The sequence below is a fragment of the Salvelinus alpinus genome, chromosome 14 (genome assembly GCF_045679555.1).
Source record: "Salvelinus alpinus chromosome 14, SLU_Salpinus.1, whole genome shotgun sequence".
NCBI classification, from domain to species: domain Eukaryota; kingdom Metazoa; phylum Chordata; class Actinopteri; order Salmoniformes; family Salmonidae; genus Salvelinus; species Salvelinus alpinus.
In genome coordinates this window covers 50,263,901-50,277,905 of record NC_092099.1, presented here as the reverse complement: position 1 = coordinate 50,277,905, position 14,005 = coordinate 50,263,901, and the positions used below count along the sequence as shown (strand labels likewise).

The 14,005-nt window shown below is 44.9% G+C and overlaps 1 protein-coding gene across 1 annotated transcript in view; it reads right to left on the bottom strand.

Moving 5' to 3' along the window:
* Positions 1–927: 927 nt before the first annotated feature.
* The window catches only part of LOC139539020 (ly6/PLAUR domain-containing protein 6-like), a 46,013-nt gene continuing 32,935 nt past the window's right edge, over positions 928–14,005 (bottom strand). Inside the window, exons 3-5 of the mRNA XM_071341696.1 lie at positions 7,626–7,724; positions 4,999–5,129; positions 928–3,663 (exon numbers count right to left, since the gene is read on the bottom strand). Coding sequence (XP_071197797.1) covers positions 3,490–3,663; positions 4,999–5,129; positions 7,626–7,724 — 404 coding nt within the window. The 3' untranslated portion in view covers positions 928–3,489. The remainder of the gene's footprint in view (positions 3,664–4,998; positions 5,130–7,625; positions 7,725–14,005) is intronic.

Below are 14,005 nucleotides of genomic sequence, written 5' to 3'. Positions count from 1 at the left end.
GGCCTCACTATGGGAGCAGTCTGAGGCCACTGGGACCAGACCATAACTCACCATGGAGAACATCACCCAGTCCCAACAGATTTTACTGTTGTATTGTATTTGATCACTTGTTTTGACTGTTTGCTCAAGTAATCTGGATCTGAATTGGAACAAAGCACCACAATTCAGTTTATTTTCAATGTTAAACCGTCAATTTGTCATATTTACTCTTGAATGCCTTCTCTTGAATGATGCGCTTTTACCTAGTGCCTATTGCTTATACTGTTGCATTCCATCCCTTTGGAGTCCAATACACCAGACACTGTATACTACCAGTAGGGCTACCCTGCCCTGAGGATCAGCATAGCGACTATTCCTCAACCAAGGGGGACATAAACACTGTCCAGACTGAAGGGTTGTTTGTTTGCTTTGCCACCCCTAAGTATTAGAACAGGGAATCAGGGGCCTGTCAGAGGCACACAGGGGCCCCTAGATCAACACTCCAGGGATGGCTTATCAGGAACCGCTGCCGATTCTACTGATGACATGGGTCTGCTCGGTTCCGAAGAGTTATTCTCAGACGTCACTTTTATGTTGGACGGGTAGAAAAACAAACAGATTTATAGGCACCACACTGGGGCTTGGGCCGCAACTGATGGAAATTCTGCAATCTGTGGAAAAAGGACGGCTGTGAATAGCAATGGAATGCAGATGCATGGCAAAAATGGGACATCTATCAAATGATCCTCACCTACAGGAATCTCCCACTAATTCCTACTGTAGTGAGAGGACGAAGCGTAGTGATTGAATGCTGATTCTCTTGTCTGATTCTGAATGGGTATTCAGGCCTAGTTTGGTCAGACCATTGGTTGAATTGGTTTCCAGCACTACAGTAGTATTGTTTTGTTACTCAAATAACACTTATCTCATACGCCATTGACTAAGTGGTCATGTCTTCATCTTTAATATGAAGTTACAAAGTCGTTCACATCTATATATACAGTTATTTACAAAAACATTGCATATAAAAAAACAGAGAGGATATTTACATAATATCAATTGGCACAACATAACATGCAACAGCCACATTATCAATGTTGATCAACTCATGCAAACACACTTGTACGGTGCTTCTCTAGAGTCAGAGTAAGGCAACATCTGGCAAGATATGTTGAAACTCAGGTCACAATGCAAAAGACCGTGTGAAATATTTTAAAGATAAACTCTAGTATTGCCTGGTTGATTTAAAGGGAAACAACATGTTCTAGCCCTTAAAGGGATACTTTGTGATTTTGGCAATGAGGCTCTTTATCTACTTACCCAGAGTCAGATGAACTCATGAATACAATTTTTATGACTCTGTGTCCAGTATGAAGGTTAGAGGTAATTTCGCGAGCCAATGTGAAGTAGCTTTAGCGCAATGACTGGAAGTCTATGGGTATCTGCTAGCATGCTAACAGCGAAACTACCTCTAACTTCCTTCGTACTTGACACAGAGACATAAAATGGTGTCCATGAGTTCATCTGACTCTAGGAAAGTAGATAAAGGGTCTCATTGCCAAAATCCCAAAGAATCCCTTTGTTACCCCATAAATAGGGCCCTGTGTTTTGAGCAATCGTCACATGACCTGGATTTAAACCTTTATTTAAAGCTGCCCCTTTTTCTGTTTATTTCAGATGGTCCAGCACCATCCTCAGACAAATGCAAATTTGGTGCAATTCTCATTTCTGGATAAGGCTTAGAATACAGGATAAAATCTTGCTATGATATTGGAAAACACAAGGCCCGCCATAAAAAAACAAAATGTAATTTATTAAATGTGAACAGAGCAGACTACAGTAGATAAAAACGTTTGCCATCTGTAAATTACGCTTCACTCTTTTCCTCTTAGTATTTGCCTGTAGTGCTACTGAACAGACAGTAGAGATGGAGGCGTGCACACCTTGGTTCAAATACCATTTGAAATTACCGGTCTCCTCTATGTCTCGGGCGGTCAGCCTAAACAAATCATAAAAGCCTGGAGAACAATAACACTGTATTTGCTAACTCTGCATTTTTCTCGGCCGGCCAGGCAGCCACACCGGCCAACAAAGAGTGATGGATGACAAACATGTCACAAAACACCATATAAACACCAGAGGTATGTGTCACGAGAACGGAAAACATTAAAACAGGGGTGAGTAAAAGACTACTAAAGAGCATCCTGTGTGGCTCAGTTGGTAGAGCATGGTGCGTTTCCTGTGTGGCTCAGTTGGTAGAGCATGGTGCGTTTCCTGTGTGGCTCAGTTGGTAGAGTATGGTGCGTTTCCTGTGTGGCTCAGTTGGTAGAGCATGGTGTGTTTCCTGTGTGGCTCAGTTGGTAGAGCATGGTGCGTTTCCTGTGTGGCTCAGTTGGTAGAGCATGGTGCGTTTCCTGTGTGGCTCAGTTGGTATAGCATGGTGCTTGCAACACCAAGGTTGTGGGTTCAATTCCCATGGGGGACAAGTATGAACATGTATACCCTCACTACAGTAAGGAGCTCTGGTTAAGAGCATATGTAATGTAGTATCAGTAAATAATGGTGTCATGCATTGTTGCCTCTCACTAAAACTGCAATGATCAGTTATAAATCCTAGAATTACAGTACAGCAGCCTTGTGCTTAGCTATGGGGGTAGTTTACTGTACTGTGTGGAAAGTCAGATTTATTTTTCATCATCGGAAAATGTTAAGCCAAAATAGACCTGTAATTAACTTGAATCCTTTTTAAGGTTTGAGGAAATAGTTTTTCCACAACAGAAACACCACCTCATGCAAAGCGTTATACGTTTGTTTGATGGGCACCAGGCTCTCTTTCTGTTGTTAAAAATACTTTCCACATACTACACATAAAAGCATGAGCAGTGCCTATGTTATCTGTTCCACTTTACCTAAATGCTAACATTTCACACATACACATTCACTGTCTAACAACCATGTTCCTTAAAAAAATAAATACTATGTATATGTACATAATGTATCAAACATACAACATGGGGAACTGACTCACAAATGTGAAAACATAAAAGCACAATAAAGTTTCAAGCAGACTAATCCTCACAGAAGCTGCTGTCTGTCTGTTACTCTTCCTCATCACTGGAAAATATTGCAGCTTTTACAATGGCCTATAGCCTACTGACGAGTCCAAACACGCCACAGTTTCCCCTCCTTCTGTCCCTGTGCAGAAGACTAGTAGGGGGAGAATGATGCAGTGTCATACTGGGATATTTAGTATGTTTGATCCTTCAAGATTGACAGCCATATTGCCTGTTTCAGAAGCAGTGTCGAGCTCTAAGTGCTTGTTTTATTGAGGCCCTGCATAACGATGAAAGATAATCAAAACTGGTTTCCTATTGAATTAAAAGGGAAATAAATTGTCCAAAACCTGTAGTGAGTCCTATCTCCATAGGGTGTATATTGAGTCCATCTAGTCATATCAGACCTTCAACTGTTAAATAAAATGCTATATATATTAGTGTTTCTCTCCACTGGTCAGACATAGCTGGAGTTGAGCAGGGTGAAGTAGAGCAGGATGGATGTTAGTGTGTAGCACTGTGAGAGCCCTGTGGTGCCGCTGAGGGGTGAGGTGGTGGCGAACACAGCCTCCGTCAGGTTCCAGGGGAGAGGAAGGTTACAGATATTCCCCTCACAGCACGCTGTGCAAACCTAAGGAGAAAAGTTTCACCATTAGATACAACACTCTCTCTCTCTCCCTCCCTTCCTCCAGTGGAATCAATGGCAGTTTTCCATTTTTACTAACAGACATCGGGCCTTTAGTATAGCCTTTGACAGACATATAGTCTATAGTATTGAATACAGCGTTTACTTCTAAAGGGAATGCTTATTTTGAAATATTTCACACATCCTTTCATAAAGTTAATGTCCAACTTTTATATAAGGGTCAAGCTCTATCTTTTCCTGTTGCGGGCTTCTCTCTCTGCTCTCTCTCTCTCTTCTCTCCCTCGCTCTCTGCTCTCCCTCTCTCTCTCTCTCTCTGCTCTCTCTCTTCTCTCCCTCTCTCTCTGCTCTCCCTCTCTCTCTCTCTCTGCTTTCCCTCTCTCTGCGCTCTCTCTCTCTCTCTCTCTGCTCTCCCTCTCTCTCTGCTCTCCCTCGCTCTCTCTGCTCTCTCTCTGTCTCCCTCCCCTCTCTCTCTCTCTGCTCTCTCTTTCTCTCCCGCCCCCCTCTCTCTCTCTCTCTGCTCCATCTCTCCTCTCTGTCTCTCCCCTCTCTCCAGGGGAATCATGCAGACTTCCGAGGTTGTGAGGACACACCTTTCACCAGGAATTAGAATGGCAGTGTACTGGAGTGAGCACTGTGGAGGATCTCCAGATGAACTCAAAAGCACCGTTAAGTGGTGGAGACATGGACAGGCCGTAACATAAAGGGCCATGTTCACATAGTCTGACTCTGGTTCTGACCCCCCGGCCAATATTAAGTAAATATTCTTTAAAGTACTACTTAAGTAGTTTTGGGGGTATCTGTACTTGACTTTACTATTTATATTTTTGACAACTTTTATTTTTACTTTACTACTACATTCATAAAGAAAATAATAACTTTTTACTCCATACATTTTCCTTGACACCCAAAAGTACTTGATACATTTTAATGCTTAGCAGGACAGGAAAATGGTCCAATTCATACACTTATCAAGAGAACATCCCTGGTCATCCCTGCTGTCTCTGATCTGGCATACTCACTAAGCGCGCATTCTTCATTTGTAAATAATGTATGAGTGTGCCACCGGTCTATCCATAAAAAAAATGTTTTTTAAATGGTGCCGTCTGGTTTGCTTAATATAATAAATGTTTCTTATTTTCCAAGTAAGAAAATGCCATGCCTAAAGTCAACCAGAATAATTACGCCAGAGAAACCCCTACCCCACATCATTCCATTCTAACCTCCCAACACCAGGCCAAACTATTCCCCTCTTCTCACCTTCTCATCTTGAATCTAACCTCTCAACACTATTCCCCTTATTGAATACTTCCCACTCCTTACCCTGGTTCCTTCATGGTCTTCTTCAGAGCATCCAGTAGAGAGGCAGTCTCCCAAAGCCACACAACGCTTTGTCACAGAGGCACTGTTCCCCTCCATGTCCATCTTGTGCCGCGTGTAACAGTATCTAGACTCTGTTTAGAATAATAAAGATAGTAAATAAGACATATTCACCTGGTACCTACAATACCACTTTTTGGTTAGCATGGATGGATACTGAGTTAACTCAGCTTAACGAGGTACTAAGAATTGAGAGAGAAACTGTTATTTTTTCTGTTCAGAGTTTGTGGGATAAAAACACTACAGACTAACTCCATCTGAGGCCTCTGCCATACGGTATCTGAATTGAAGTCTCTGCCATATGGTATCTGAATTGAAGTCTCTGCCATACGGTATCTGAATTGAAGTCTCTGCCATATGGTATCTGAATTGAAGTCTCTGCCATATGGTATCTGAATTGAAGTCTCTGCCATACGGTATCTGAATTGAAGTCTCTGCCACACGGTATCTGAATTGAAGTCTCTGCCATATGGTATCTGAATTGAAGTCTCTGCCATACGGTATCTGAATTGAAGTCTCTGCCATACGGTATCTGAATTGAAGTCTCTGCCATATGGTATCTGAATTGAAGTCTCTGCCATATGGTATCTGAATTGAAGCCTCTGCCATACGGTATCTGAATTGAAGTCTCTGCCATATGGTATCTGAATTGAAGTCTCTGCCATATGGTATCTGAATTGAAGCCTCTGCCATACGGTATCTGAATTGAAGCCTCTGCCATACGGTATCTGAATTGAAGTCTCTGCCATACGGTATCTGAATTGAAGTCTCTGCCATACGGTATCTGAATTGAAGTCTCTGCCATACGGTATCTGAATTGAAGCCTCTGCCATACGGTATCTGAATTTAAGTCTCTGCCATATGGTATCTGAATTGAAGTCTCTGCCATATGGTATCTGAATTGAAGTCTCTGCCATATGGTATCTGAATTGAAGCCTCTGCCATACGGTATCTGAATTGACGTCTCTGCCATACGGTATCTGAAATGACGCGCCTGCCATAAGGTATCTGAATTGAAGTCTCTGCCATACGGTATCTGAATTGAAGTCTCTGCCATACGGTATCTGAATTGAAGCCTCTGCCATACGGTATCTGAATTGACGTCTCTGCCATAGGGTATCTGAATTGACGCGCCTGCCATAAGGTATCTGAATTGACGCCCCTGCCATACGATATCTGAATTGAAGCCTCTGCCATACGGTATCTGAATTGAAGTCTCTGCCATACGGTATGTGAATTGAATTCTCTGCCATACGGTATCTGAATTGAAGTCTCTGCCATAAGGTATCTGAATTGAAGTCTCTGCCATACGGTATGTGAATTGAAGTCTCTGCCATACGGTATCTGAATTGAAGCCTCTGCCATACGGTATCTGAATTGAAGCCTCTGCCATACGGTATCTGAATTGAATCCTCTGCCATACGGTATCTGAATTGAAGTCTCTGCCATACGGTATGTGAATTGAAGCCTCTGCCATACGGTATCTGAATTGAAGTCTCTGTCATACGGTATCTGAAATGACGCCCCTGCCATACGGTATCTGAATTGAAGCCTCTGCCATACGGTATCTGAATTGAAGTCTCTGCCATACGGTATGTGAATTGAAGCCTCTGTCATACGGTATCTGAATTGAAGTCTCTGTCATACGGTATCTGAATTGAAGTCTCTGCCATACGGTATCTGAATTGAAGTCTCTGCCATACGGTATCTGAATTGAAGTCTCTGCCATACGGTATCTGAATTGAAGTCTCTGTCATACGGTATCTGAATTGAAGTCTCTGCCATACGGTATCTGAATTGAAGTCTCTGCCATAAGGTATCTGAATTGAAGTCTCTGCCATAAGGTATCTGAATTGAAGTCTCTGCCATAAGGTATCTGAATTGAAGTCTCTGCCATACGGTATCTGAAATGACGTCTCTGCCATACGGTATCTGAATTGAAGCCTCTGCCATACGGTATCTGAATTGACGTCTCTGCCATAGGGTATCTGAATTGACGCGCCTGCCATAAGGTATCTGAATTGACGCCCCTGCCATAAGGTATCTGAATTGACGCCCCTGCCATAAGGTATCTGAATTGGAGCCTCTGCCATACGTTACACAGTGCATTCCAGGAAGTTTAGGTCAAGCACAGCATCTCTCTATCCAACAATCTATGAGGTTGTTATTCATACAAAGAATGTGTCTTGTCTAGGGCTCGGCCACAGTAACTTATTAGTCCTTAAGAGAGTGCTGTAAATCTGGCCTGATTGTGGTGCGCCACGCTAACTCTCTTGATGAGGTTAGCTATTTATGAGCTAACCATGACAACAGCAGGGTGACATTATACTCAATAATACCCAGGTACAGAGGCTTCCATTGAACCAACAGAGTGGGAATTTACAACTTTGTTGGAAGCACTCAGAGAAGGAAAGAACACCTAATCTAAATACAAAATAAGAGTAGGCCTATCCGAGAGCAGAGGGAGTGTAGAATTTACACATTGAGTATTACTTCCTGAGCTTGAAGTCATAATGTAATCGTCAACGGTGCTGAGAAGAACAATGGTTTGTCCTAGTGGTCTGACTCACCTCGCGGGCAGTACAGGTCTGGCGCCCAGCGATTACACTCATAGTTGTCAGGTGCTTCTTCACAGGTGAAGCACTTGAACCCGCCTGGGAATGGAGTAGCTGCGGAAACATACACACACTTAGAAGGTGTCATGCACAGGGCACTGGGACAGCCATAACGAATCACCTTAACAGACATCGCCAACAACCTATTCCGCCTTGAATAAGCTATGTACAGAGGTCCTGAAACGTTTAATAAGTTACACACTGAGTGTACAAAACATTAGGAACATGATCGACTGACCAGGTGAATCCAGGTGATCCCTTATTGATGTCACTTGTTAAATCCACCTCAATCAGTGTCGATGAAGGGGAGGAGACAGCTTAAATAGTGATTTTTAAGCTTTGAGACAATTGAGACATGGGTTGTGCCATTCAGAGGGTGAATGGGCAAGACAAAATATTTAAGTGCCTTTGAACGGGGTATGGTAGTAGGTGTCCGGCGCACCAGTTTGAGTGTGTCAAGAACTGCAACGTTGCTGGGTTTTTCACGCTCAACAGTTTCCCGTGTGTATCAAGAATGGTCCACCACCCAAAGGACATCCAGCCAACTTGACACAACTGTGGGAAGCATTGGAGTCAACATGGGCCAGTATCCCTGTGGAGTCAACATGGGCCAGCATCCCTGTGGAGTCAACATGGGCCAGCATCCCTGTGGAGTCAACATGGGCCAGCATCCCTGTGGAGTCAACATGGGCCAGCATCCCTGTGGAGTCAACATGGGCCAGCATCCCTGTGGAACACTTGACACCTTGTAGAGTCCATGCCCCGACGTATTGAGGCTGTTCTGAGGACAAAAGGGGCTGCAACTCAATATTAGTAAGATGTTCCTAATGTTTTGTACACTCAGTGTATACAGAGGTCCTGAAACGTTGAATAAGATTTGCAAGTTCATACCATAAACTGTGTTAATAACATTAGTTTAGGAAATCTGGCCAGAAAAATATGAAACATCTGGATAATTAAGATGGATAAAAGAGTTTGGAATGCATCGAAGGCCTTATTTTGGATTGGTTTAATATAGTCACACTTCTAATATGGACTCTGAGAAACCATTGTCTGGGGTAACTCAGTCCTTACAAACATATACTGTAGTTTAATCTATCTCTCTTCATAGCTGTTATCACCAGCCAATACATGTATCTCTCTTTATAGCTGTTATCACCAGCCAAGACATGTATCTCTCTTTATAGCTGTTATCACCAGCCAATACATTTATCTCTCTTTATAGCTGTTATCACCAGCCAAGACATTTACCTCTCTTTATAGCTGTTATCACCAGCCAAGACATTATCTCTCTTTATAGCTGTTATCACCAGCCAAGACATTTATCTCTCTTTATAGCTGTTATCACCAGCCAAGACATTTATCTCTCTTTATAGCTGTTATCACCAGCCAAGACATGTATCTCTCTTTATAGCTGTTATCACCAGCCAAGACATTTACCTCTCTTTATAGCTGTTATCACCAGCCAAGACATTTATCTCTCTTTATAGCTGTTATCACCAGCCAAGACATTTACCTCTCTTTATAGCTGTTATCACCAGCCAAGACATTTATCTCTCTCACACAATTGTTCTGATGTAGACCTATAGTGTCAAGTACAGTTTAACCCATCATGCACTCTGCTAATCTAGTAAAACACTAAGACTAAGAGCATGTAGCCTAGTTGCTCCCTTCCCTTCTCAATTCTTGGTCCCCAGAGGTTGGAAAATGTTCATGGAGGCCATCTGTTGTGATCAAACAGACGAGGAGGCTGTTAGTCTTTCCAATTTCGCACCATTACATTAATCTAATTGGCCAGTTCCACACCCTTCCCCAGTGACAGCTGAAGGTCTGCAGGGCAGGCAAACATAATTTAGAACACAAAGTATGTTGCCAATCACCATGGCTACATCTTCAATGGCACCCTATTTCCCATGTAGTGCACTATATATCCCAAAGGGCTCTGCTCAAAAGAAGTGCAGTTCATAGGGAACAAGGTCCCCTTTGGGATGCAAACCCATGATACTGCCATGCTATGTCTAGCTAGACCATGATATCGCCTTGCCATGTCTAGCTAGACCATGATATCGCCTTGCCATGTCTAGCTAGACCATGATACCGCCTTGCCATGTCTAGCTAGACCATGATATCGCCTTGCCATGTCTAGCTAGACCATGATACCGCCTTGCCATGTCTAGCTAGACCATGATATCGCCTTGCCATGTCTAGCTAGACCATGATACCGCCTTGCCATGTCTAGCTAGACCATGATATCGCCTTGCCATGTCTAGCTAGACCATGATATCGCCTTGCCATGTCTAGCTAGACCATGATACCGCCTTGCCATGTCTAGCTAGACCATGATACAACCTTGCCATGGCTAGCTAGACCATGATACTGCCTTGCCCTGGCTAACTAGCTAGACCATGATACTGCCTTGCCATGTCTAGCTAGCTAGACCATGATACTGCCTTGCCATAGCTAGCTAGCTAGACCATGATACCGCCTTGCCATGTCTAGCTAGACCATGATACAACCTTGCCATGGCTAGCTAGACCATGATACTGCCTTGCCATGGCTAGCTAGCTAGACCATGATACTGCCTTGCCATGGCTAGCTAGACCATGATACTGCCTTGCCATGTCTAGCTAGACCATGATACAACCTTGCCATGGCTAGCTAGACCATGATACTGCCTTGCCATAGCTAGCTAGACCATGATACTGCCTTGCCATGTCTAGCTAGACCATGATACCGCCTTGCCATGGCTAGCTAGACCATGATACTGCCTTGCCATGGCTAGCTAGCTAGACCATGATACTGCCTTGCCATGGCTAGCTAGCTAGACCATGATACCGCCTTGCCATGTCTAGCTAGACCATGATACCGCCTTGCCATGTCTAGCTAGACCATGATACTGCCTTGCCATGTCTAGCTAGACCATGATACTGCCTTGCCATGGCTAGCTAGCTAGACCATGATACTGCCTTGCCATGGCTAACTAGCTAGACCATGATACTGCCTTGCCATGGCTAGCTAGCTAGACCATGACACTGCCTTGCCATAGCTAGCTAGCTAGACCATGATACTGCCTTGCCATGGCTAGCTAGCTAGACCATGATACTGCCTTGCCATGTCTAGCTAGACCATGATACCGCCTTGCCATGTCTAGCTAGACCATGATACTGCCTTGCCATGTCTAGCTAGACCATGATACTGCCTTGCCATGTCTAGCTAGACCATGATACTGCCTTGCCATGTCTAGCTAGCTAGACCATGATACTGCCTTGCCATGGCTAGCTAGACCATGATACTGCCTTGCCATGTCTAGCTAGACCATGATACTGCCTTGCCATAGCTAGCTAGACCATGATACTGCCTTGCCATGTCTAGCTAGACCATGATACCGCCTTGCCATGTCTAGCTAGACCATGATACTGCCTTGCCATGGCTAGCTAGACCATGATACTGCCTTGCCATGGCTAGCTAGCTAGACCATGATACTGCCTTGCCATGTCTAGCTAGACCATGATACCGCCTTGCCATGGCTAGCTAGACCATGATATCGCCTTGCCATGGCTAGCTAGACCATGATACTGCCTTGCCATGGCTAGCTAGCTAGACCATGATACTGCCTTACCATGTCTAGCTAGACCATGATACCGCCTTGCCATGTCTAGCTAGACCATGATATCCCCTTGCCATGTCTAGCTAGACCATGATACAACCTTGCCATGTCTAGCTAAACCATGATACCGCCTTGCTATGTCTAGCTAGACCATGATACAACCTTGCCATGGCTAGCTAGACCATGATACTGCCTTGCCATGGCTAGCTAGCTAGACCATGATACTGCCTTGCCATGGCTAGCTAGACCATGATACTGCCTTGCCATGTCTAGCTAGACCATGATACAACCTTGCCATGGCTAGCTAGACCATGATACTGCCTTGCCATAGCTAGCTAGACCATGATACTGCCTTGCCATGTCTAGCTAGACCATGATACCGCCTTGCCATGTCTAGCTAGACCATGATACTGCCTTGCCATGGCTAGCTAGACCATGATACTGCCTTGCCATGGCTAGCTAGCTAGACCATGATACTGCCTTGCCATGGCTAGCTAGACCATGATACCGCCTTGCCATGTCTAGCTAGACCATGATACTGCCTTGCCATGTCTAGCTAGCTAGACCATGATACTGCCTTGCCATGGCTAGCTAGCTAGACCATGATACTGCCTTGCCATGTCTAGCTAGACCATGATACCGCCTTGCCATGTCTAGCTAGACCATGATACTGCCTTGCCATGTCTAGCTAGACCATGATACTGCCTTGCCATGTCTAGCTAGCTAGACCATGATACTGCCTTGCCATGTCTAGCTAGCTAGACCATGATACTGCCTTGCCATGGCTAGCTAGCTAGACCATGATACTGCCTTGCCATGGCTAACTAGCTAGACCATGATACTGCCTTGCCATGGCTAGCTAGCTAGACCATGACACTGCCTTGCCATAGCTAGCTAGCTAGACCATGATACTGCCTTGCCATGGCTAGCTAGCTAGACCATGATACTGCCTTGCCATGTCTAGCTAGACCATGATACCGCCTTGCCATGTCTAGCTAGACCATGATACTGCCTTGCCATGTCTAGCTAGACCATGATACTGCCTTGCCATGTCTAGCTAGCTAGACCATGATACTGCCTTGCCATGTCTAGCTAGCTAGACCATGATACTGCCTTGCCATGGCTAGCTAGACCATGATACTGCCTTGCCATGTCTAGCTAGACCATGATACTGCCTTGCCATAGCTAGCTAGACCATGATACTGCCTTGCCATGTCTAGCTAGACCATGATACCGCCTTGCCATGTCTAGCTAGACCATGATACTGCCTTGCCATGGCTAGCTAGACCATGATACTGCCTTGCCATGGCTAGCTAGCTAGACCATGATACTGCCTTGCCATGTCTAGCTAGACCATGATACCGCCTTGCCATGGCTAGCTAGACCATGATATCGCCTTGCCATGGCTAGCTAGACCATGATACTGCCTTGCCATGGCTAGCTAGCTAGACCATGATACTGCCTTACCATGTCTAGCTAGACCATGATACCGCCTTGCCATGTCTAGCTAGACCATGATATCCCCTTGCCATGTCTAGCTAGACCATGATACAACCTTGCCATGTCTAGCTAAACCATGATACCGCCTTGCTATGTCTAGCTAGACCATGATATTGCCTTGCCATGTCTAGCTAGACCATGATACTGCCTTGCCATGTCTAGCTAAACCATGATACCGCCTTGCCATGTCTAGCTAGACCATGATACTGCCTTGCCATGTCTAGCTAGACCATGATACCGCCTTGCCATGTCTAGCTAGACCATGATACTGCCTTGCCATGGCTAGCTAGCTAGACCATGATACTGCCTTGCCATGTCTAGCTAGACCATGATACCGCCTTGCCATGTCTAGCTAGACCATGATACTGCCTTGCCATGTCTAGCTAGACCATGATACTGCCTTGCCATGTCTAGCTAGACCATGATACTGCCTTGCCATGTCTAGCTAGCTAGACCATGATACTGCCTTGCCATGGCTAGCTAGACCATGATACTGCCTTGCCATGTCTAGCTAGACCATGATACTGCCTTGCCATAGCTAGCTAGACCATGATACTGCCTTGCCATGTCTAGCTAGACCATGATACTGCCTTGCCATGGCTAGCTAGACCATGATACTGCCTTGCCATGGCTAGCTAGCTAGACCATGATACTGCCTTGCCATGTCTAGCTAGACCATGATACCGCCTTGCCATGGCTAGCTAGACCATGATATCGCCTTGCCATGGCTAGCTAGACCATGATACTGCCTTGCCATGGCTAGCTAGCTAGACCATGATACTGCCTTACCATGTCTAGCTAGACCATGATACCGCCTTGCCATGTCTAGCTAGACCATGATATCCCCTTGCCATGTCTAGCTAGACCATGATACAACCTTGCCATGTCTAGCTAAACCATGATACCGCCTTGCTATGTCTAGCTAGACCATGATACAACCTTGCCATGGCTAGCTAGACCATGATACTGCCTTGCCATGGCTAGCTAGCTAGACCATGATACTGCCTTGCCATGGCTAGCTAGACCATGATACTGCCTTGCCATGTCTAGCTAGACCATGATACAACCTTGCCATGGCTAGCTAGACCATGATACTGCCTTGCCATAGCTAGCTAGACCATGATACTGCCTTGCCATGTCTAGCTAGACCATGATACCGCCTTGCCATGTCTAGCTAGACCATGATACTGCCTTGCCATGGCTAGCTAGACCATGATACTGCCTTGCC